Here is a 27139-nt window from a genome sequence, read left to right as displayed (position 1 = left end):
CCGTAATCCATAATGTTCGCGAAGCCATAACGTTCGCGAAGGTGCTAAGACTTCACACACCTTCGCGAACATTATGGCGAACTGTCATGCGTGCAGGTTTCCTTACGATGTTTTCCTTTACCATAAAGCAAGTGTATTTAATTCATCCAGGAATATATATTTGTTAGTTGTCTAACTAGTTTAAATATAAACGCATAAGGCATCTTGGGCTGCCGGCTAATATCGACTTTAATCGTAAATCGTAATGTCTTCCGATATAAGTTAGATACATAACATTTTACGGATATCTCCAATCCGGTTTATAGTTTATCTCCCAAGGATACAATTTGTTTATTACTATAAGTAGAAACTTATCTGATTGTTTTACCTACAAAATATTTTGGTTATGGTATGGTATTAAATGTTCAGCGGTAGAATCTAGTAGGTATGTACAACATTTGAACGCAACTTTCAACTGAATATAATTTTTTTCTCCTGCGTATCCTAGCCGCGAGAGAGAGAGAGAGATAATGAAGTAAGTTCTAGCCGGTAATAAAATAAGAAAATAACAAAAAAAAACGTCGTAGTGACGAACTTAAACATTGACTTGTAATGAAATAACAATAAGGCTTTTCAATCCAGATTTCATTATAAAATCTACGTTATGGCATTCTCACGTTGCATTACCTATTGAGCAATATACATTTTAAACTTTACCTACTTTAAAATGAATTACGTGAAATTAAAATACATTGCGTAGGTACGGTGTACATTCTATAGATAATATCAAAAAGCGATAAGCGTTAGGTACTTTTAGAGTTCCGTACTAAGTATGTAAAACGGGACCCTAATATTAAGATTTTGCTGTCCGTCCGCCCATCTGTCTGTCCGTCAGTCTGTATCTCACGAACCGCGATACCGCGCCAGTTGAAATATTTACAGATGATTATTTCTGTAGCAGCTATAGCAACAAATACTAAAAAACAAAATAGAATTTATAATATCTGAATTTTCTCTGGTCTAGTCTCGTGACGAGTCCACCCAACCGACAAAGACGTGCTGCCAAGCGATTTAGTGTTCCGGTGCGATCTCGCGTAGAAACCGATAAGGCGTATAACTACCAAACTAACTAAGAGGTAAGCCCGCTACCATATAAGACTGCATCATAACTTACCACCATGTGAGTTTGCAGTCAAAAGCTAACTTGTAGTGGAAAAAAATAGCTCTTCGCATAAAATCTAGATGATTGATTGCTTAGTTGGGGGGTTAAGCAAGGGCAGACAAAGAAACACACTTATAATATTAGTAAGGGTGGTACGGAACCCTTCGTGCGCGAGTCAAACTTGCACTTGGCCAGTTTTTAGTTCTCCATTCCATAATAGGTAAAACCTGTCAGTTTTCTTTCTCAGAACGACTCGCAGGTTACAAGTACACCGAGTTCCCGATGGCCGGTTATGTTTTTGCCGATGACTCGAAGAGTATCGTCCATACGTCACACAATGGACGTGGACGTCGTGCAGTGACGTGTAAAGGAATTTTAATAGGACTTTACAATAGGATGTTGATGATCCAAACAATATATTTTTTATGTTAAGTATGATCTCACCTGGAACCGGTAATTAAATGGTTCTTATAGAAAAAGGTCACTCGTCTTTTACTTCGCATTGTACCTTATGTACGTCCGGTCTAGTTTTTTTATAAAGAGAAAGTCAAAGTCAAAGTCAAAGTCAAATATTTGTTTATTCAAATAGGCACATTGATGGCACTTTTGATGCGTTGATAACACACAAAATGTATACATAGTAGTGAGTAGTGATGGCGATATCTACATTCGTAAACTTAAAACTAAGGCTACGAGGTTCTGTACGCCCTGGTCTAAGAAAAAGCCCACAACAAGCCGGGAGTTTTTTTTGCTATCACCATCTCACATTGTCATTTGAAAATATTTAGTTGATGAGAATGTTAAGAGAATGAAGTTTGATAGGCGTTACTTTACGGAAGTCATAACAACAATGTTTAATCCATCATCATCAATAGCCTTTAACAGCCCACTGCTGGACTAAAGGTCTATGCTAACGCGTGGGTTTGCGTATACAACGCTGGACAGGTCGGTGATTGAAGTAGGTGGCAGTAGTAGCACAGAGTACGCTGCCGCGTTCGCTGTTGCAGTCCCTTAGTCACCTCGTACGAACCAAAGGAAGAAAGATGTGAGATGGTAACTGCTTCTTCTGATCTGCCGTCACCACGCAATAGATTAATTTATACTTATGCTATGAAAATAAAGCTTAACTTGCTATATTCCGCGAAAAGCGGGAGTATCTATATGGTGTAATTTATAATTTCTTCAAACCTTATATTCCACCTTAAACTGGTGTTCGGCAATGTACCCTCTACGCACGTTTCGCTCCGAAACCGGAGCATCCTCAGGTTGTTAACAATTATTCATTGTAAAGTCAAGTCTTTGTGTTTCTCTCTATTCGTCATTTATTTTCCTAACTGTGTAGTGGTGTACAAATAAAGAGTTTAAATGAATAAATAAAATCTCCTGATTTCCGCGGACTATAGCAAATTAAGCTTAATTTTCACAATATACCTATCATGGATTTCCGCAGAGTAACGCCTGCTTCTATCCAATAATGACACAACAGTAAAAAAATACTTATCTTTATCAATTTGAATTTTTACGATTTCGCAATGAAAAGACTAATTCAGAGCACATGTTTGTACCAGTATGTTGATGCCAGTACTTAAGTTAATGTTTTTGTTATAAAAAGGCAATTACAATGTTCATTACGTACTTACATGATATAAGTAATGTAATTTGTTAAGTAACAAACATTTTTCGCAGTTTATTATACTTGTACTTATAATTGACTTATACGGTTTATAACTTGCTCATATTCCCAAGCTTGGCGTTCCCCTTTACTAAAGCTCCTTACAATAATCTCTTTCAAACTTTTTAGTTTTTTTACTTTTTAACATTTTAAATTTTTTTTTGACCGATCTTTAAGAAGTAAAGGAAACTTACCTTGTAGCCTCCTTGAAAAATTTTCTTCTCTCCTTTTTTAGTGTATAAATTGTACGTTCAGACTTTCGTAAATACTAATATGTAGGTAACTATGGGAAGGGGTGATAATACGGTTCTTAGGATTTCAGTTTAATTTGCCTGGGGAGAGAGTTCGTTCGCCAGGGTTCGCACCTCAAACTGATTCTGCATAACTGCGAGTTCATCATAACGTGCTCAAGGGTGTGTGAAGTCTACCAATCCGCACTTGTGCAGCGTGGTGGACTACGGCTTTAACCCTTCTTTTTCTGGGAGGAGAACCGTGTCCTGCAGTGGGCCGGTAATCCCTACGAATAGTATAAATGTCAATGTAAGTTTGTTTGTTACGCTTTCACGCAAAAACTACTAAACCGTTCCTCATGAAACTTTGTACACAAGTATTTGGAAGTGTTAGAATTAATATAGGATACTTTTTATCCCGACATTAAGCTCGGTTCCTTTGGGAGAGGGGATGAAAGTGTTTGAAGATTTTACACCATAACTCCGACAAATTATAACCGATTTAAATAATTATTTTTGTACTATAGAGGTTATAATATGTGTTTAATTTTGCCCAAACTGTGGTTGGAGATAGAGGACAGAATTCCTAAGCGGACAGCAGCAAACCCCTCATTTAAGGCTTAGCGATACTGAATACTTTAAATTTTTTTAGAACTACAACTACATGGATTGCCACATCAAAAAACAAAATCAAACGCAGACGAAGTCACGGGCAATAGCTAGTAGTTTTATAAAGATAGACCTACCTTTATACAATGTGTAAATGTAAACCGAAAAAATACTCGAGAGGCTTCAGAGGTACATTATTTACTGTCTCTGAGACTTATCTGTGAAACCGAAACGCTAATAATTTTTGAGTAAATCATTGCCAAAGTTGTTACTGAACGAAATCAGATACAGCCTAACATCAAATGCAAAAGTAAAATTAAGTGAATCCTGTCACTTTATTAGGTACGCGTCGCTTAACGTAGGTACTATGCGCGTGTCGATCTTTTATCTTCAATAGTGTTGTCATAAGTAAACACTAAGAATACTTTGAATTGGTTTCTATGGAAAAATAAATATGCTTGTTTTGATTTAATTTTCTATCATTTATTAGTTTTCTTTTTTTTTTTTTAAATTATTAACAATGCTTAAAATTAAATTAAAAAACACTATTAAAAATTTAAAAAAAAAAAAAAAAAAAAACAGAATAATAATTTGATTTAATATTATTACAGAGTGATTCTTTATGAAATATACTTATGCTCTCTCCAACAGTATTTCGTAATTCCGTCACACATTGTATAATGATGACCCAACTGCCGCGAGCATGTAGAATATCAGTCTAAAGTTACACAAACGTACGACAATACTCCGTAAACCAATTTACCAGTGCTAGTACAATCGGAAGATTGGCCACACTATTGTGTTCTTCTCGATGTAGCTGTCAGCCAACAACCCGAACAATGATGGCCGGAGGTCGATCGGTTGCGTCACGTATTATGCGCCGAGCTTACGAAACCTAAGTTGTATTAGGCCACAGCTTTCAGCCTATGAGTGCATTCGCTTTTTATAGTTAATTGGTCTAAATACAGTCGTATTTTAAGCTGCCTCGTTCATCTAGTGGTTGGCAAGTTTAACTACTGATTAAGAGGTCTTGGGTTCTGCGCGCTTTGATGCGGAGTACCAAAACGTCTGAATATCTTCAACTTATCATACAGGGTAAAGTGGCAGGTAAAAGAAAGCCTGGCCTTAGAAGAATGTCATGGCTCAAAAACCTACGACATTGGTTTGAAAAAAGCATCATATAATTATTCCACCTTTACCTAAGTTTAAACAATATATGACGATGTTGGAAAAGAGCAATCTGCTGAGTTTCTTGCCGGCTCTTCTCAGTAGAATCTGCCTTCCGAACCGGTGGTAGAGTGACTACGTCACTGACTTGACGTTTCAAAAGTGCTTATTAATTAGGCCTACTTGAAATAAATGAATTTTGAATTTTGAATTCAGAGCAGTGGACTCATAAGCTAAAACGCCCTAATGATTGCAAAACTTCGTATGGAGACGACACGCTAAGAAGGGTAACGTGGTGTTGCGTTTTGCTGTTAAAAAAATAACAATAACTAACTTGTTATAAATACGTGATATGGTGGGTCCATTCTCTAATACTGTCTTTCTTATTAAATGGGAAATTAATAGGCTCCGAAAATATATTATGATAGCCCATAGTTCGAATCCCAGCACCTCCAAGTTTTTTTGGTTGTGCATGCCTTGATTATATAGATCAAGGAAATGTCCGCATTCTGATCTAATTAACCATATTTTGTATAATTAAAAAACTATGTTAATGTCTGATCAGAAGAAATATGGCTATTTTATTACTTGAAATGTCAAATCAGCCAGTTTTGGCTAATAATTCGTCATCGGTCATCATCATTTCATTAATTTAAAGCTTATGTTTTATTTCAAGATCGATCCTACCCATTTTCGTGCTAATTAGATAGCTATATGACCTTTGAGATCCACCGTATAATTTTTGGTGTATGTCATATAATTGCTATAATATGATATATGATACATCATTTTAGATGCGCCGCCCCGGATCTGGATTCTAATGTTCTTTATTGATCACAAATGCGGTAAAACTTATAACTAAACTAATTTCTGCCCGAGTGGAATGGTGCCAAGAATGCTGACTGCATTTCCGCGCTGAACAGCCAGACTGATTCTTTTCGCAAAAATAAGCCAGCCTATGTCACTCGATGAGGCCAAATAATGCGGTTGCAATTTTAAATTAAATTTGAGTCAAAATATTTATACTTATCAAACAATCACGATTAAAATAATATAAGCATTATTTGGTAGGATCGGAATTGATTGTAGAGTACAAAATATTAATTCAATTTAACCATGTAACCACGTGTTATTAAGATCTGGTGTGTACCATATATCTCCAAGTAAAGATTTCATGGAATGTCCGTATAACTTTCAGGACGATTGGATGTAGAATTAGTAAGATAATTTTTGATGACAGAGCTCGTCCGGGGAAGACGACTCCATCCTTATTTCTGATTTCTGCCATCATTGCTGTGTTCCGGTCTGAAGGCCGTGGTTGCCGGTGCAATTTCGGGTACACGAGTCTTAACACCTACGCTTCAGGTTTATTGACACAGGGTGCAACTAAGAAGGCCATGTTCATGGCCATCACCCACCCGCGTCCTTACTCAGTTATCTCGCATAGGCTAACGTGAGGTTAAATGGCATATAATACCTGCGTGAAAAAACCTACACTATGATGACACTGTGCAATTTTATAAAACGGCAAATAATTGCAACAATCATTTTATAGCCACGTCACATAGAATTACGAACATACAGAACCCTCACACAGCCATTATTGCATGCAGTGTATTGTGTCCAATAACAGTGAAAACGCCCCGCGCACGTCTCAATTCACACCCGCGGAATGTTGGTAGCTCACAATCTTTTCCCATTTTCCCCATTTTATGGTAAACGTTTGTATACAAGGTAAAATAATTTCTATCAACTGCCAAATGGAATGGAGTGACTAACCGCTTGTTGGAGTAGCACTACTAAAGAGATGTTCAAAAACAGTGAAAACGCCCGCGCACGACTCACTTCACACCCGCGGAATGTTGGTAGCTCACATACTTTTCCCATTCTTCCCATTTTACGATAAACGTTTAGATTAGAGGTAAAATAATTACTATCAACTGCCAAATGGAATGAAGTGACTAACCGCTTGTTCGAGAAGCACTACTAAAGTGGAGTGGTTTTTGATGCTTCGATATTAGTCGTGTACACGGTTTCTGTATGTTCTTAATTCTGTGCCATGTCACATCCGGTCGTTCACTGATGATTGGACTTCATAATTGTAACGTAAATTGTTCCTATATAGCAGCAAATAGTTTTATTTGCATGCTATACAAGCTTACGTAAACGAGAATACTACTGTTGTATGTGTATCTACTTCTTTATTTCCTGCTATATCCTTACTAATATGTTAAATGCGAAAATATGTTTGTCCATCCTTAACGCCCTAACCAAGCAGCCGGACAACTCGAGTTTTGGCATCGAGGTTTTTGCAAAAAAAACAGACATTAATAAAAAGTAGCCTTTACTTTTTATTCCAGGTAGACAACGGTTCCCGCGGAGTATTGTTGTCATTTACATTGCCGCTATAACGACAAATAATAATAAAAAAAAAAAAAAAAAAATATGTTCGAATATATTTACTAATGTGGTACAATAAACTGGTACCGTTGACAGAAATGGCAAAGAAGGTAGTCTTATTAAAAAAAAAAACTGGTCAACGACCGTCCTTTATTCAATAGGTCTTTACTTTTTTTGTTGTTAATGATTTGTCCAAATATCTCGTCCTATTGAGGTCGTTTTTTTTATTGAACGCTATAAAAATACCAACCAGTTTGTTTCTACCTCATTATCTGTCTATGTATTATTATCTACAAGCAAAGTCACTTTGGTATTGCTATAGCAATCCGTAACTATAAATGACCTGCAATGTAAACATAGCTGACGTTATGGTTGTCACTACGTAATTATTATGATGTTTTCTGTAAAAGCATTCACCTCAGTAAAAAGTTGTGATACTGAAGTGTTATTAGTATGAATACTGTGTTATCCTATCGATACATACATACTACGACGATACACACATCGCCATCTAGCCCCAAAGTAAGCGTAGCTTGTGCTATGGGTACTAAGATGAAATAAAATAAATGAATATACTACGACAATACACACACCGCCATCTAGCCCCAAAGTAAGCGTAGCTTGTGTTATGGGTACTAGGATAGCTGATTAATATTTTTATGAATATAATACACATAAATACTTATAATATACAGATAAACACCCAGACCCTGAAAAACATTCATGTTCATCACACAAGCATTTTCCAGTTGTGGGAATCGAACCCACGGCCTTGGACTCAGAAAGCAGGGTCACTGCCCACTGCGCCAACCGGCCGTCAAATTACTGATGATTTATGAATAATATACACAAATAGTAAATACTTATAATATACAGATAAACACCCTGAAACTGAAAAACATTCATGTTCATCACACAAACATTTTCTAGCTGTGGGAATCGAACCCACCGCCTTGGGCTTAGAAAGCAGGGTCGGTGCCCACTGCGCCGATCGGCTATATCGGCTTTATGTTAAATATATGTAATACCGCAATATTTTGCAAAACCCCTTTTAGAAAGATGACCGTGAAGCTGATCGGCCATAAATAGACCTATTCGCTCTCCCTGTCCTCTATTGCGACCTCTCGGTGCGTTGCCAAACCTACAGCGCCATTTCGAGATGCATCGTAGAATTCATACTAATATTATAAATACAAAGGCAGTGTTTCCCGCGGTGACGTGAAGGACGGATGATATTTGGTGCAAAAATACGACTGTTCCTGTAACCTTCTGAGCTTTCAATGTCCTCTGTCCTTTCAGCTAACTTTACGCCGAAAAGTCTAGTCGGTAGCTTGCTTTGTTAAGTTTTAGTAGTAAAAGATTAATAATGAGTGGACAGTGGTAGTTTTAAAGTTTTGGAGGTGGGCGTGATCACTGCTACGCAGTTTCATACTTCTACAGTTATCATCGTTTCATTCATTTAGCGTTTAAGTTAAGTTATGTTATTGTTCACACAGCCATTATTGCATGCAGTGTATTGTGTCCAATAACAGTGAAAACGCCCCGCGCACGTCTCAATTCACACCCGCGGAATGTTGGTAGCTCACAATCTTTTCCCATTTTCCCCATTTTATGGTAAACGTTTGTATACAAGGTAAAATAATTTCTATCAACTGCCAAATGGAATGGAGTGACTAACCGCTTGTTGGAGTAGCACTACTAAAGAGATGTTCAAAAACAGTGAAAACGCCCGCGCACGACTCACTTCACACCCGCGGAATGTTGGTAGCTCACATACTTTTCCCATTCTTCCCATTTTACGATAAACGTTTAGATTAGAGGTAAAATAATTACTATCAACTGCCAAATGGAATGAAGTGACTAACCGCTTGTTCGAGAAGCACTACTAAAGTGGAGTGGTTTTTGATGCTTCGATATTAGTCGTGTACACGGTTTCTGTATGTTCTTAATTCTGTGCCATGTCACATCCGGTCGTTCACTGATGATTGGACTTCATAATTGTAACGTAAATTGTTCCTATATAGCAGCAAATAGTTTTATTTGCATGCTATACAAGCTTACGTAAACGAGAATACTACTGTTGTATGTGTATCTACTTCTTTATTTCCTGCTATATCCTTACTAATATGTTAAATGCGAAAATATGTTTGTCCATCCTTAACGCCCTAACCAAGCAGCCGGACAACTCGAGTTTTGGCATCGAGGTTTTTGCAAAAAAAACAGACATTAATAAAAAGTAGCCTTTACTTTTTATTCCAGGTAGACAACGGTTCCCGCGGAGTATTGTTGTCATTTACATTGCCGCTATAACGACAAATAATAATAAAAAAAAAAAAAAAATAATATGTTCGAATATATTTACTAATGTGGTACAATAAACTGGTACCGTTGACAGAAATGGCAAAGAAGGTAGTCTTATTAAAAAAAAAAACTGGTCAACGACCGTCCTTTATTCAATAGGTCTTTACTTTTTTTGTTGTTAATGATTTGTCCAAATATCTCGTCCTATTGAGGTCGTTTTTTTTATTGAACGCTATAAAAATACCAACCAGTTTGTTTCTACCTCATTATCTGTCTATGTATTATTATCTACAAGCAAAGTCACTTTGGTATTGCTATAGCAATCCGTAACTATAAATGACCTGCAATGTAAACATAGCTGACGTTATGGTTGTCACTACGTAATTATTATGATGTTTTCTGTAAAAGCATTCACCTCAGTAAAAAGTTGTGATACTGAAGTGTTATTAGTATGAATACTGTGTTATCCTATCGATACATACATACTACGACGATACACACATCGCCATCTAGCCCCAAAGTAAGCGTAGCTTGTGCTATGGGTACTAAGATGAAATAAAATAAATGAATATACTACGACAATACACACACCGCCATCTAGCCCCAAAGTAAGCGTAGCTTGTGTTATGGGTACTAGGATAGCTGATTAATATTTTTATGAATATAATACACATAAATACTTATAATATACAGATAAACACCCAGACCCTGAAAAACATTCATGTTCATCACACAAGCATTTTCCAGTTGTGGGAATCGAACCCACGGCCTTGGACTCAGAAAGCAGGGTCACTGCCCACTGCGCCAACCGGCCGTCAAATTACTGATGATTTATGAATAATATACACAAATAGTAAATACTTATAATATACAGATAAACACCCTGAAACTGAAAAACATTCATGTTCATCACACAAACATTTTCTAGCTGTGGGAATCGAACCCACCGCCTTGGGCTTAGAAAGCAGGGTCGGTGCCCACTGCGCCGATCGGCTATATCGGCTTTATGTTAAATATATGTAATACCGCAATATTTTGCAAAACCCCTTTTAGAAAGATGACCGTGAAGCTGATCGGCCATAAATAGACCTATTCGCTCTCCCTGTCCTCTATTGCGACCTCTCGGTGCGTTGCCAAACCTACAGCGCCATTTCGAGATGCATCGTAGAATTCATACTAATATTATAAATACAAAGGCAGTGTTTCCCGCGGTGACGTGAAGGACGGATGATATTTGGTGCAAAAATACGACTGTTCCTGTAACCTTCTGAGCTTTCAATGTCCTCTGTCCTTTCAGCTAACTTTACGCCGAAAAGTCTAGTCGGTAGCTTGCTTTGTTAAGTTTTAGTAGTAAAAGATTAATAATGAGTGGACAGTGGTAGTTTTAAAGTTTTGGAGGTGGGCGTGATCACTGCTACGCAGTTTCATACTTCTACAGTTATCATCGTTTCATTCATTTAGCGTTTAAGTTAAGTTATGTTATTGTTCACAAATAAATAAATGAAAAAAGTGATAGATTTACGCTTGTAATGTAAGATTGAATTTAGTAGTGCGAACCTTTTCTACATTTCCCTTTAATTATAGCACTACTAATTATAATCTAACATCTTGAATTTTTTTATTAGATTGATTATTAACTTCGGGTGGTATAAAACTTTTTTTTTCCTTCTGGATTTACATAGATTATGTTAGCTGTCTAACAATTCTATTGCTATCAAAAAAGGAAAAAATACAGTTTGTAGGTTTAGAAATGCCACATGGGGAATGCCTGTAAAGTTTACACAACATGTAAATGAAAACCGAAATATTATTTCAAAGGCTTCACATTATTTACTGTCTCTGAGACTCCGTGCAACCGAAACGCTAATTGTTTTTGAGTAAGCCACTGCCATAGTTTTCAATAAAAGAAATCAGATAAAGCCCTAATATAACATGTTAAAAATTAATCGCGTGTCGGTATTTTATCTTCAATAGGGTTGTCATAAACACATGAAATGTTTTGAATTCACGGGAAAATAAATATGCTTCTTTTTATTAAATACTTTTACAGGGTGATTCCTTATTAAATATACTTATGCACACTTCAACAGTATTTCGTAATTCGGTTACACGTTGTATATTTATTTGTTGTTGCTGGAAATATGCAGCTACATATTTTTTATTGGATTCTCAGTAGAATCTGGTTGTGTGGTTAAAATCATTTCAAAATAGATGTTAGCTGTCGAGTTCCCTTGGAGATTGGAAACCGAAGTTGTATATCCCGCATCTCAAAGAGCTCGTTAAAATTTTTAGGTGGATACAAAAAAATAAAAAATGTATTTAAAATGTTACACTCCAACTAATTTGGGAAAAAATGCAGAAGTTACGGTCAAAGATTTCATTGAAATGTAAGAATTCACTTCCTCATTATCTTCCGCGACCTCGCATTTTACCGATGAGGCCGGGGTCGGCTTAATTTATTAATTTAGATCATCGCGACTTGCATTAATTTCAATAAATATCGGATATTGGATAGCATCAGGCGTTACTTTGCGGCATTCCATGATATATTATGAAAATTAAGCTTAATTTGCTATACTCCGCGAGAAGCAGGAGTACAATGAATAATTATCAAGTCAACAGCTCCTTAGGATGCTCTGGTTTCGGAGCGTGTGTAGAGAGTACATTGCCGAAGATCTGTTTGGTGTGGAGTATGAGGATTGAAGAAATTATAAATTACACCATAACTAAAGATTCTCCTGCTATTCGCGCAAATTAAGCCTCATTGTTATATCAAAAAATATACGGTGGGTTCCAAAATATATTTCAGAGAGTCAGCGGACCCACTAAACCGCATCTACTCAAAAAATGAGCAGGTTTTAGGCCGTAGTCCAACACGCTGGTCAAGTGCGTACAGATAGACTTCGCATGGTTTCGTTGTCGCTGTGTCGTTCATGTTGTCGTTCACCATTAAAGAAAGTTGTGTGTTTTCTTTTATATCAATCATATAGTTAGTTTTTCTTTTCCTTTTTTTTTTTCTTCTTTTTTATTTGCACTAGAGATTTTTGCATTTGCTTGCACAGAGCTAATTTTAATTATGGTATAGGTACCTTCAGTTACGATTATCTGTCATAGTAAGTGTTACTTGTATCTACATCGTATCGCCTTACCTCCTTACATTATTTCGTGGATAGTGACTAGTGTTGTGGAATACATATTAGCCCACTCTTTATTGTTTAGATTTAAGAGTTATTGTTATGTTTTAATATTGTTTCCAGCCCCAAATCAATAAAATAAAATAAAGTTTATTCATCAAGTAGTTGGGCTCCGAGATATTTGATTTAGTCTCTCATTCTCGTTTTTACCATATAACCGCAAGGCATCGTAAGAATCTGCACCGTTACGTGGTTAATTCCTATGGACACGTACGCATTGGTTTACTTCCCCGTTTCTAATACGCACCGCAAACTTCTGGAATTCCTTAATCATTCAGCGAAGATTTACATACGCACTTCACTTTATCACTATACGATACTGGTAACAAAGTTATGAGTTTCAAACCTTACTACCGAGCCTCAAAATAAATGTCTAAAAATTGTTTAACCAATTTGTTTTTTTTTATTTATTAACAGTTAAAACGGCTGGCATTTGGTAGGTATTAAAAAAATATTTTCTAAGGTAAATATTTAAGTTATTGGATCATTAAACTGCTAACAATCAATGACAACATCGTGAAATCAATAAAAGCAATAGATCAGCACAGCACGGTTAGCATGGGCACGAGACAATTATCTCCGCGGGGAAAGGATAAAATGTATCTTCTCCCATAGTTTTATAAACTCCCGGAGCATTGCACAAGTGGAAATAATATCCAAATAATATATGTGTAATAATAAACTTCTCCTATTCCATGTTCCCGTGCTTTAGCAGGTGAACACGTTAATAATATCCCCTGTCAGGGGATATAATCAGGGGATATAGTTTTTGTCTCCTGTCTGTGACAACCCTAGAATTTTATACCTTCTAGAAATCATCAAAAGTACCTGTAATCATATTTATACATTGAATATGACAGTTATACAAAGCGTTCCATCTATATTACTCTAAGGACTGTTTAATTATTTGATAATGAAATACAATACGTTCTAAGTATTTGATTAATTAATATTATTGTATGACATGACAGTTGACAGAAAAACGTCAAAAATGACATGCAACATTATCACTTGAGTTATTAGTATATCACTCGTGATAAATGTTTCAGTTGTTCGATAAAATATACCTGCAATTTGAATACATAGACATACATTTGTGGATGCTAGCGGGCAATGTAAACTATGAAATACTTTCGGCTGTCTTGTTAATAGGGGACAATTTTAAGGGTCGCGTCACCAATGACCTCGACATGCTTGTAACGTATCTCGCCAGACTAGGGACGCGTATTACATATTGGGGCTTGTGTACATGTATTTGTACAACCGTATCATTTACGTGAATTTTTGGGCAAACCGCGATTTCGCTTCGACGACTGATTCCATTTTCGTAATTCCATTGTATGTTTTCAAAATAGGATAAGAATATTAACCTTATCTGTAGAAGTTTATCCAAACAAAATATATTCTTTCATAAAGGGTTGTCTAGAGGAGATCTAAACGAACGTAGCTAAAAACGATGGGATAGCCTTAGCGCATTTTTATTTTATTTTACTATTTTCAATATTCCTTATTCTTATCAATATTCTATCTCTTAATTGTGTCCAATAAAGAGTTTATCTATCTACATATTTTTTACTTGTAGTTTATGTTGTTGTAAAGAATTTATATTTTGAGTATTGCAGGTGTAAAATGTGACACCGTTATTTACGCCCGTAAAATTTGAAAAAGTTGTTGGGTTTGACGTTTCATACATGCAGTGTTGAGTGAAAATCTTGCAATTGCGCATTTATATTAGTTAAAGAATATGCTAACACCTACTTTTACTTCATATTTCTTTTTGAGAAATCATGTATCGTGTCTGGGCGAGACGCGTCACCGACGGCGATCCACATTTCTTATGTATTTACATAACTAGAACACGTTACCGTGTCTGAGTTTGCTAGGTAACATATTTTTTATTATTTTAGAATTGTTATATGTCAAGAAATAAAAACCATTTTCAGCCATAAGGTACGTACGTCTGCGGTAAAATAAATATTTGTATTACAGTATAACTTGTTTTTATAGTTGTTAACGTATGTTTAATTAACAGATCAAAGCAGATTGTCAACCTGATGGTAAGTGGATACCATCGCCTATAAACAGAGCCAAACTTAGAAGGGCTTGCAATAAGCACGTCCTGCAATCTGCCGTCCTGTGCCCATCAGCACGAGGCGTAGGTGTTAAGCCTCATGTGCCGGTAATAAAACCACAGCAGCATGGAACACAGCATTGCTGCTTAGCGGCAGAAATTAGCATGGTGGTAGTAGGTACTTCCCCGGACGAGCTCTGCCATAAAAAGCTCTACTGCTACAACTTTCAGAGAAGTAAATAAAATAAATATACTACGACAATACACACATCGCCATCTAGCCCCAAAGTAAGCGTAGCTTGCGTTATGGGTACCAAGATAGCTGATGAATATTTTTATGAATATAATACACATAAATATACAGATAAACACCCAGACACTGAAAAACAATCATGTTCATCACACAAATATTTTCCAGTTGTGGGAATCGAACCCACGGCCTGGGACTCAGAAAGCAGGGTCTCTGAACACTGCGCCAGTCGGCTGCCAAAATAACAATACAAAATTCCATTAAATTGTATGCGGTGCTATTATGACATCAAATATGTTTACATGTAAAAACAGAAGGTAGATAAAAGTCCTGCACAATATTAAAATAATAACTCAGACCGACGTTCATACGCGCACACATATACACACTTACTTTGATATGTAAGTAGGTGTGTTTTTTGATGTTAAACATCTATAGGCGGAGGGTAAACCTGATTGTTGGCGTGGCGACGCGTCGCCACGATATATGATTTAATTTTTGTATTTCGTATTTAATAATAAAAATGAATGTTAATATTGCAATAAACAGTCATTATTAACAGAACTACAGAAATGAGAGGTAATAAATAAATAAATAATTTATATACTACGACCACGCACACATCGCCATCTAGCCCCAAAGTAAGCGTAGCTTGTGTTATGGGTACTGAGGTGTCAGATGAATATTTTTATCAATAATATACATATATAATTATAATATACATATAAAAACCCAGATACTGAAAAACATTCATGCTCATCACACAAACATTTTCCAGTTGTGGGAATCGAACCCACGGCCTTGAACTCAGAAAGCAAACTGCGCCAATCGGCTGTCCAATGATTCGGTTATGAATACGGTTGTATTTTTTTTTATTTCCGGAACAAATTTATAATGCTTTATCTTTTCATAATGCAATATCTGATTCCTGTCGTATTCGGTTCATAAAACTTTTAAGGAAACAATTCCGATGTTTCGCATCTCTCAGGCTTCCCGTGACGGAAACACATATTTTTTTTTATTATGCGTGATAAATTAGGGGATGGAGGTCTCAGAAAGTATTATTACGTAGAAACTTCTAGAAATAAGTTTAATATTTCGGAAGAAAGGTTTTTAAAAGCGCGTAGCTACGCGATACATACATGATGCATACATGTGATGTATAAAAGCCTACACTAGGCCTAAAATGCAAAGAAAATGTCGTACGAAGCTTCAGTGCTTTATCTGGTGGACAAGAAAATTTCATCCCTAGTCAGGGGATATAAGGTTTATTGCACAACACATAAAAATACAGAAAATTTGTAAATAATATTTTTATTCAAAGTAGAAATACAATTGGCTGTCTTTTGTATTCTTCTTCTTTCTCAATGTTTCTATTTTTCTTGTCTTCATGATGTAGAGTACAAATAAAGAGTTATTATAAAAAATGGATATAATTTGTGCCTCCTGACTATGCCAGCCGTGTGCTTTAATGCGATAGTCTCTACGGTATAAGAGTTCTTTATGTCCAGGGTAGGAAAAAGCAGGTATACAAACCAGAAAAATCCTTCTCTAGCATCTAGTTGTATAAAAAAAAAGGTTAGGCAGTACAATTGTCCATGTATGAAGTACACGCTACTGGTAAAAAGGCCACCTTTGCACCCTAACTTAGATAATTAGGACCATCCTTAATAAGTGTTATATTATAAATACGAATTTGTTTTTGTTTGTCCTTCCTTTACGCCGTAACCAAGCAACCGATTTACTTGTTTTTTGCATAGATTTAGTAGAAAGCACGGAGAGTAACATAAGTTACTTTGTCGCAAGAAATCAATAGGTTTTCACGGGATTTGTGAGAAACCGTAATAAACGCGGACCAAGAACGCGAGCAACAATTCATAAAAATATTCATCAGGCATCTTAGTACCCATAACACAAGCTACGCTTACTACTAACTAGTATATTTAATTTAGTTATTTATTTTATATATGTCTTGGTATGAAATCGCTAAGGATAGAAAATAGTTTGAACTGTCTATCTATATCTCGCGGTAACTATTGAGTATTTTTATCGATATCACAACCAATGGCAACCGATAAAAGAATCGATCGCAGAAATATGGACACATAGATTACTTACCGGTGTAGTATTTGGGTCCACCATCAGTATCGCATCACAAAACTTATAATGTACGCACTAGATTTAGTGTCACTTAATCTTTTCTCTCTCCTGTTTCGCCGTAAAAAAAAACACAAGTGTATCTCTTCACGAGTCAAACAGTACTGAATGACTTAGTAAAGCTGTTATCACTCTTATCATATGATATCGCATATCTAATTTGGTTTGCTAATGAAGTTAATGATTCTTTGATTTTCGCTAATTAATTGGATTGCACTGGTTTTTCAACCGGCTCCTTAAATTCAAATTCAAATTTCATTTCTTTAAAGTAGGCCTCATATAAGCACTTTTGAAACGTCAAGTCTGTCTGTGTGTAGGTTCCACCGTCTTATAATTCGATGGAGCCGGCTGCACGCACGAAAAAACATGACGTTTGCGGCGTTACCTCGCTCTGAGGCGTTCCATTCAAGGCTTGAAGTGCAAGCGAGAGCGCGGAACGAGCGACAAAGAGTCACAGTCGGCCTCCGCGTTCGACATCTGTCTCTCTCCTACTTGAGTGAGCGATGCGTCCGCGTGGACAGCTTCTATACAATAATACATTTACATGTTTTCGTCAAGTTTTCTTACGACATTGTCACGTTCAACTATCGTCAGTAAGCCGACTTTACAGACAACCAATTGTTTTTTTTCATGTCAATTCATGTCTCTTCTTTTTTAATTTACGCAATTTAAATATCACTTGCTTTAAACGTTGAAGGAAACTTCGAAACCTCAACGGCAAGCGTGGACAGGCGACAATTATCTCCTCGGGGATAGGGTACAAATTTATCTTCTTCCACAGCTTTATTAACTCTCAGAGCTACCAATCCGCACTTGGCCAGGTAGACTACGGCCTAAACCCTTCTCATTCCGAGAGGAGGTCCCGTATTGGGCCGGTAATGGGTTGTTGATGACGATGCTGATGATGACACTTCATTGCATAAATATATATTAGTAGGATAGGATAGGATAGGATAGGATACGATAGGATTGAATTTTAAGCCCATTAGTTCAATTTGTACAAAAAATTAATGTAGAAAAACATCCTGTATAAACGCTTGACATATATTTTACTAAGCGGACAGAAGAATAGATCGTTTGGAAAGAGTTAATTGGCATTCGTTTAGTTTCTATAAGCATTTTAGATGATATTTAGGCATCTTTTGGCAGTGTACAATTAACTCTCGTAACTAGATCCTTTACATCATCATCATTGAGTGAAACTGCATCTTAGCGACATAGCTGAGAGAACGGATCTGTTTTGTTGTACTCTGACTGAACTCACGAAGGTTGCTCTGTGGCGCATTTGTTACATTGATAAACTTTAGTATGTAGGTTAGTAAAATATAGTTATAATCTATGTTGATAGGTGCATCAGAATCTACGCTAGCATTAGCAAACTTCCTGTAATTCTAGTCGTAAGTTGAAAAATAAATAAATAAATCTTTTGAGAATAAATGTGTTTAAACCTAATATTGCAGTCAAGAGCTAACTTGTACTTAAAGTGGTATAAAAAAAAGTAATTAAGTTTACTTTTTTAGTTAATTAATTTAATTACTTTTCATGCGCTTTTGCATTTGAAATATCTGTTAAATTACAAAAAACATTCTTTACTAATTATATGTTTTGCAAATTATTAAGAGAGATATTCACATTATTATTAAATAAATAAAAAGGTTGTTTGTATCCATATTTAAAAGAAAGAAAAGACATCATTGTTCATGTTTAGATTAATACCAAAATAGTTCCACTATAGACAGTTCCATCTAAGATTATAGATTTTAAAGCAATATCTTCGGAGGTATCAGATGTTTTTTATCAAGACTAACCGGAAATCCCTTTTAATACCTTGTTTTATAAACATTAAATAGGGAATAAAAACATTAAATAGGGAGTATAAACATTAAATAAGGGGTATGCACATTAAATAGGGGGTATACACATTAAATAGGGGGTATAAACATTAAATAGGGGGTATACACATTAAATAAGGGGCATGCACATTAAATAGGGAATATACACATTAAACGTAATCGTTGATTTAATTAGTTTTCTTAGCAGTTATTAGCCTTATGATGTAAGTTGAATAATGACAAAGCAACCTAGGTCACAGCTAAAATATTCGATAAAACTTTTATCCGTTATAAATAACGCGTATTACTATTCGATGAAAGTAATCTTTAAAAAAAAAAAACAAGAACACCAGATTTGCGGAAAATAAAAACTTACACGTCCTCAATCAGAATAAATATTTATTAGCTACATGCCTATTAAATTAGTATAAATTAAAAATTGCATTTAATGTGCGGCATTTTTATTGCGTCGTTTAAATATGTCAACAGTTAAAGGTCAAAATGGTAACGAAGAACCAAAAGGTCACGTTGTACTCTGGCTGTCACATTCAAAGGTCTCTCTGTCCGTGGTCAAACAATGAAGAAAGGTTAAGTTTTTAACTCGTTATCTATACATCGGAAAAGATTAGGATATGAATTTAACGTGTATTTCTTATCGACTTTTAGAAATGCCAGTTTTTATTTGATTGCGCTTTCCTTGAATTCGGTTTGGCGGTGATAGCATAGTGGTTAAGACTTCGGCTTCACTTTCGGGGTGCCGTGTTCCCAGCATCCATTCCGTGTCACGCAACTCCATTTTTTGTAAGTTTGTAAGTTATGTGCGTGTCAATTAAAATATCACTTGCTTCAACGGTGAAGGAAAACTCCTGAGGGAACCGCCATGCCCGAGATTTCGCCATGTTCTGAAAGGCGTTTGGAGTCCACAAATCCGCACTGGGCCCGCGTGTCGGACTACGGCCTAGACCCTTTTCATTTTGGGAGGAGACCCGTGCCCTTATGTCGGAAAACGGTATAAGCTCGGTCGGTTAGAAGCTAGATACAAATTCAAACTTTGAATTTTTAACTAGCTTATAAAATTAATCGTTATGTCTTCTGTTTCCGCTAAGAGTTCTTTTTGACTTTATTTTCTTTTTCCCCGTTTGCAAAAAAAGATCAAATAAAAAAGCTTTTGATAGCTGTAGTAGATTATTTAGATTTATATTTGAATTTGAATAGTTGAATTTATCACGACGTTGCATACCGAAAAAAGATATACCTACTGTTAATTATGTTATAGATTGGATTATTCCCACACAAACATCAATAATCTGTTGTAATCTTATTATTTTCGTAAAATTCTTTCTCAGCGGATGTCAAAATAGCAGTTATTTTGCTTTTTTTGATATATTCATATGACTGGTTTTAAGTACAATAGAAGATTTGACATAGTATTAATATAAAAGTACCCATTGTTATCACACTATGCCACTATCACATAATCAATAGATACTGTTTACATACATCTGACACTGAAATTAAAACAATAGGTGATAATATGTTATGTATGATACATCATCGGCGGTCGGCCTAATCGTCATTCAAAACTCGTAACTCCTTTTGGATCAATCTTACAGGAGTTTGGTTTATTCATCCTCCATTTCATAAGTAAATAAGTTAATTTTTTAACTATACCTAATAGGAAAAGAGGCGGTGATAGCCCAGAGGGTAGGACTTTGACTTTACTTTGGGGGGGGGCCGAGTTCGAATCTCAGAGGACGAGGCGAGTAACCTGAGGCGTAAAGGGTGTTAAGCTCTCTCGCTCTAATTAAGACCGGTACACATCAATGCAATAATGCTGCTTAGCAGCAGAAATAAGCATGGTATAGGTTATATTTCTTTGGAGTAACAAACTCTAAAACTGTGTTAATCCGAAGATTCATAAAGAAGAAATTATTATGCAAAGCCAGCTTAAAGCTAGGTAGGTTCCTAGCTATCATTTTGTTATATAATGATGAGATTATAAGATGACACATTTTAGTCTCTATTCTGATATCATTAAGGGTTAAAATTGTGTGCCAGAGCTCGATAGCTGAAATGTCAAAGGTTAGCTAGGATGCAGAGAAAGTACAGTGAAATCATCGGAAATGTCAATAGTTACGATTGCAATTTCTAGATCTTTAGATCACTAATGCAAATACGAAGTCCACGATAGTGCTTCAATGCGGGTTGGTGGGCGTAGTGGTAATAATATAAACTGCAGGTTAGAGTGAAAACTTAACGGCAATAATCGACCCTCTAAAGTCGGTCACCATATTCGGAATATCGGATGTTTTGAGCTGTCAAAACAAGATTACGCATCTCAACATCCATGCAAATATACGACTTAAATTTACTACTTGTGACAAAACATATCACCATTTAGCCCCAACGTAAGCGTAGCTTGTTTAATGGGTACTAAGATGACTGATGAATATTTTTATTGAATAATATACATAAATACTTATAATATACATATAAAAAATCAGTCACTGAAAAACATTTATGTTCATAACACAAACGTTTTCCAGTTGTGGGAATCGAACCCACGGTTTGGAGCAGGGTCGCTGCCTACTGCCAATCTCAAAGTTATTAGTTTGTTTGCTACCTATGTTCGACTCAAATAACAGGGTAAATGTAAAAACATTGATTCCGATTCTTATAATACACACACAGCAAGTGTAAATTTTACTAACGTTGAGATCCTTTATACAGTATACTAGAAACAGCGAAGTTTTTGCACTAACGTCTCATGGGATTTGTGGTAATCGCAATTTTGTGACGATCAAAATATTGCATAAATCATACACATTAATTGTCAGAATTTTATTTTATATTTTTAATGAAACAGATATTTACTTATAACTGGTTTTTCCTTCCTAATCGAAGAGCTAATTATTTGCCCTCTACCTGGATAAAAAAGCTTATTTTATGCATTAGTTAGATGATCGGAAGTGTTATGATAGTTATGCGACTTCAAAAAACGCGAAACTAATTAAAAATGAAATGAAATGTAGGTCGGGTTTTATTTGCAGTGGCTTTTAAAGCCAAAATAGTTTTTATACGTTTAAACTTCGAGTAGGTTAAACCTATTAACAGAAATAGTGAATTGCAATTTTAAAAGTAACTGGACAAGCTAATCTTAAAATTGATATGTGCGGCCTTTCTCGCGGAATAAGGCCTTCATAGAGTGCGATTGTACTGACCCGCTCTTGTTGACAGGGTTGTCACACTCCTACAGATTATAAAATTCTATAACAAAGCTCTAATCGGTTGAGACAACGGTATCAAAGTGCTCTCCCCTCTCCCAACTGTCAAAACTTTTAGATTACAAGTTGAGTAATTAATTATCCCAAAAATATACTAATCAAAAGGATAATCATAATTAAGGCTTTATTATGAATTTATTCTTAGCCCAAAGCTCGTAGATTTAACAAATAAAAAATTAACTTAGATCTAAAACATACCCGTCTTAATTGAAAAAAATACTCTACTGTGGTGTAGAATAAACAAAAATTATATGTTTTAATCAAAATGGTTTATTTATTATCTTGACCCAATATTAACGCGCGTCCGATGACTTATAAGTACATTGAATTGTTTAATGTCTTACGTAGGTATGTATGTGAGTTTCTTTATTTAACCTCAATTTCTAAGAACAAATTTTGATGTATCAGGTATCGCACTGGATACAATTTTTAAAGTGGCGGCGATGTTTTTATTCTTATATTTGTTATGACATATCATCTTTCATTTTGCGCGTCTCGATCAACGTTTCGCGCGTTATCTCGCTATAAAAACTCTTCGATAACTTGACATGTGCCAGCCCTAGGTTTAAGTGGGCCGGGTGCTCCACATCCAGTATCAAGTTTCAGACATTTAATTACGTTGCACGCTGTTACACTGCGCTCGCTCACTGCGTACTGTGGCTCACTTAATTTAATTATTGAGCGCAGAGCACGCTTTGTCATGTATAACTTTGTTGCGAAGCCAAAGCCGCGGCCCGCGTCAACGTTTGACCGTCAATATGATTTTGATTCGATGGTGCTTAAAAACTCCCCGTGTGTACGACTTCTACTCCACTTTCGGGGGGCCGAGCACCATCCCAGCGCGCACCTCTAACTTATAATAAATAAATAAATAAATATACTACGACAATAAACACATCGCCATCTAGCCCCAAAGTAAGCGTAGCTTGTGTTATGGGTACTGGAGATAGCTGATGAATATTTTTTTATATATATAATACACATAAATACTTATAATATACAGATAAACACCCAGACACTGAAAAATATTCATGTTCATCACACAAACATTTTCCAGTTGTGGGAAGCAAACCCACGACCTTGGAATCAGAAAGCAGGATCGCTGCCCACTACGCCACTCAAAAAACACAATTAAAGCATTTGCTTCAACGGTGAAGGAAAACATCATGAGGAAACCGGCATGACTGAGAGTTTTCCATAATGTTGAACAATGTGTGCATGAAATAAGCTTTTTTATCCGAGATGTTTGATGGGTTAAACCAATATAACTTAGACATGCAAAATCAATATAACTTAGAGGCAGGGGGAGTCAAATAAATTATATATTATTTTATATAACAATATTTGTTATCTTAAGCCACGTCTTTCTTCTAAAGTAATTATTTCAGTAGGAAAAATATAATGATTTAATCAAAATATTTCTGCTACTAAAATTAGGTACTTTAGAAAAAAGACGCTATTCTTATAGCTGTCCTATTTTAAAATACGTAAACTAAAAAAGCATGAAATATATATTAAAATGAGTGATTATTTGGTCTAGAATAAAACGACCTGTTTTACGCACTCGTTATACAATCTATATTTTATACTTTGTCATTAGAAAGTCGGTCCTTTTAACATTTTTTTTCATATATAGCTTAAGCGAATTACCTTGGCGGGCTTGATAAATTCGAAACCGATGCAGCGGCGTTGTAGGTAATTTAATAATGAATTATTGCTCTGCAATCAGCTTACCCGGATGTCGACCTGAAATTAAAAGATCAATATTTGAATTCAAATTAAATCTCAATACATATTAAGTTATTAAGGTTTATGTGCTTTATTAATTTATTACTAATATTCCGTATTTAATTATATTAGTCTTTGAAGACCCCGTTTAAGTTATAATTGCAGATTTAATATAGTTGTGCTATCTTTTATGATCTCCGACAGGGCAACTTAGTAATTTATATTTAATGAATTTTCTCTGGTCTACCACCAGGGTAGGCTTCGGCCGTGACTACGAGCCGCTAAGCGATTTAGCGGTGCAATGTCTCGCAAAAACCGATTAGAGGTATGTGTTTAATATTATAACTGCTCCGCTACCATCTTACACTGCATCGTCACTTTCCACCAGCAGGGCACGAGACAAAAATATGACAGGAGATATAATTACCGTGTCCACAGTGGCGTGCACTTCATACATGCACAAAAGCACTGCCTACCCTAAAATTTATATATAGCTCGTATAGTAGGATGATTTTTTGCATTTTATGCAATTTTCCTGCTGTATGCATACCCTGGTAAGAATTGGTTTATTATTACACATATATTATTGGATATTATTTCCAATTGTGCGACAAAGCTCTGAGAGTTGATAAAGCTGTGGGAGAAGATACATTTTTATCCTTTACCCGGAGACATAATTGTCTCCTTCCCATGCTAGCCGTGCAAGTGTGATTATAGTCAAGGGGTAACTTTTAGGGAAGTAAAAATAAACTGGCCACTGTAAATTAGGAACAATAATTAAATATATTATTTTGCAAACACTAGCTGGAAAGCTAAATAACCCGTTCTGGCGGCACTGGGTGGGTACACAAACACGGAGCAAAAAGTATTAAATTTTAATTATTTTTCATTTCATTTCATTATCATTATTCATTGTAATTTTTTATTTTATTTTTATATTTTTTATATTGTCTTTTTAATTTTATATTTATGACATGCCATTTGAATCGATTTATACTTTAATTTTAATTTTTAATTCGTTATTGTATATTAACTAAGACTAATTGTTGTTTTAAATGTATAATATGGGCTTTATCGAAATTAAGCTTAATTTGCTATACTCCGCGAAAAGCAGGAGAATCTGTGTGGTGCAATTTATAATTTCTTCAATCCTTATACTCTACACCAAACAGATCTTCGGCAATGTACCCTCTACGCACGTACGAGCATCCTCAGGAGATGTTGACTTTACAATGAATAATTGTTTCTTAACAATCCGAAGATCTGTTTGGTGTGGAGTATAAGGATTGAAGAAATTGCACCACACAGATTCTCCTGCTTTTCGCGGAGTATAAAGTCAAAGTCAAAGTCAAAAATATCTTTATTTAAGTAGGCCCACAGGTGGCACTTTTGATGCGTACATAAGAACCACACGGTAGTGAGATGATGGCGAGAACCACATTCGTAAACTTAAAACTAAAGCTACGAGGGTTCCAAACGCGTCCTGGTCTAAGAAGAAGCCCACAACAAACTTAGCCGGGTGTTTTTTTTTTTTTGTTATCACCATCTCACAATGTCATTTTAAATTATTAGAAGAGCAACCTGGTTAGAGCAATAATTTACACCCAAGCTTTTTTATCGTTTACGTAGTCCTTTATACTATAATAGGACTTTTCTATAAGCTTACGTTTAATACAAACTTTGAACTTTTTAAGAGACATCTCCAAGATGACAATTGGTAGTTTATTGTAGAATTGTATGCAATTTCCTTTAAACGAATTATGAATTTTATGTAACCTAGTATATTGCACTGTAAGTTTATTCTTACTTCTAATGTTTAAATTATTGCAGTCACATTTTTTCTTAAATTTAGAAATGTTTTTATGAACGTACATTAAATTTTCAAATATGTACTGACTATACACTGTCATTATTTTAAAATCTTTAAATTTATCTCTCAATGACTCTCTCGGACCCATTTTGTAGATAGAACGAACAGCCCTCTTCTGCAGCACGAAAATAGTGCTAATATCAGCAGCATTACCCCAAAGTAAAATTCCATATGACATAATGCTGTGAAAGTAACTAAAATATACCAGTCTCGCAGTTTCTACGTCGGTCATATGGCGTATCTTCTTTACCGCATAGGCAGCAGAACTAAGCCTGTTCGATAAATTATTTATATGAGGGCCCCATTGAAGTTTAGAATCAAACGTTATTCCTGGAAAAACTGTCGTATCCTCCAGTTTCAGTTCCTCATTATTAAGTAGTACAGTGGTTTTCACGTGTTTAACATTAGGTAAAGTGAATTTTATATACACTTGGTTTTTTTCCGTTAAGAACCAAATTATTAGCTTCAAACCAATGTACCACTTTAGCGAGAGAGTTGTTTACGTCGTCAAAAGCTAGTTCACGTCGATTTATTTTAAAAGTCAGTGATGTATCATCGGCAAACAGAACTATCCCGTTTTTATCCTTGGCAAGGTAAGGAAGGTCATTAATGTAAATAAGGAACAGAAATGGTCCTAATATAGACCCCTGTGGGACACCTATTTTCATAACTGATCCATTAGACCGTTTCCATTCACGTCGACTTTCTGAATTCTATCGCATAGATAGTTACTCATTAAGTCTAGAGCTACACCCTGAATTCCATAGTGGTGTAGTTTCCTAACTAACGTTTCGTGTTGAACACAATCAAACGCCTTAGATAAGTCACAGAACACACCAAGTGCATCACGTGACTCCTCCCAGGCTTCAAATATGTTTTGTATTAGCTCAACACCTGCGTCGATTGTTGAGCGACCCCGTGTGAAACCAAATTGTAATTGATTTAAAATTAGTTTTTCAAAGATTTTACTGAAAGTGGTTAGTACGGATACTGGTCTAAAGTTAGTGGGGTCAGAAGTACTACCCGATTTAAACAATGGAACTAAGTTTCATTAAGTCAGGAAACACACCACAATCTATACAATTATTAAATATTAAGGCTAAATCGGGTGCAATAATATCAATTAATGATTTGACAACGTTTACGGAAATGCCCCACAGATCATTTGTTTTTTTATTAATTAATAATTTAAAGGCTTTAATAACGTCAGAGCCACTAACATGCGTGAATTTA

The 27139-nt window shown here is 35.6% G+C and overlaps 1 protein-coding gene across 3 annotated transcripts in view; it reads right to left on the bottom strand.

The window, feature by feature from the left end:
- LOC120627828 overlaps nt 1-27139 on the bottom strand; it is a 91012-nt gene that overhangs the window by 43169 nt on the left and 20704 nt on the right. Inside the window, exon 2 of one of the 3 annotated variants that reach the window (XM_039895895.1) lies at nt 24043-24054. Coding sequence is in view for 1 of the 3 variants with exons in the window: in XM_039895893.1 (XP_039751827.1) it covers nt 17154-17177 (24 nt within the window). In the remaining 2 variants the exon portion in view is untranslated. Of the gene's footprint in view, nt 1-17153; nt 17264-23958; nt 24023-24042; nt 24055-27139 lie in introns of those variants that run through there. The other 2 variants (XM_039895896.1, XM_039895893.1) reach the window with 2 other exon arrangements.

Source organism: Pararge aegeria, chromosome 12, assembly GCF_905163445.1.
Source record: "Pararge aegeria chromosome 12, ilParAegt1.1, whole genome shotgun sequence".
In the NCBI taxonomy this organism is placed as follows: domain Eukaryota; kingdom Metazoa; phylum Arthropoda; class Insecta; order Lepidoptera; family Nymphalidae; genus Pararge; species Pararge aegeria.
Note: the sequence above shows the minus strand (reverse complement) of the source record. Positions and strands in the feature narration are given on the sequence as shown.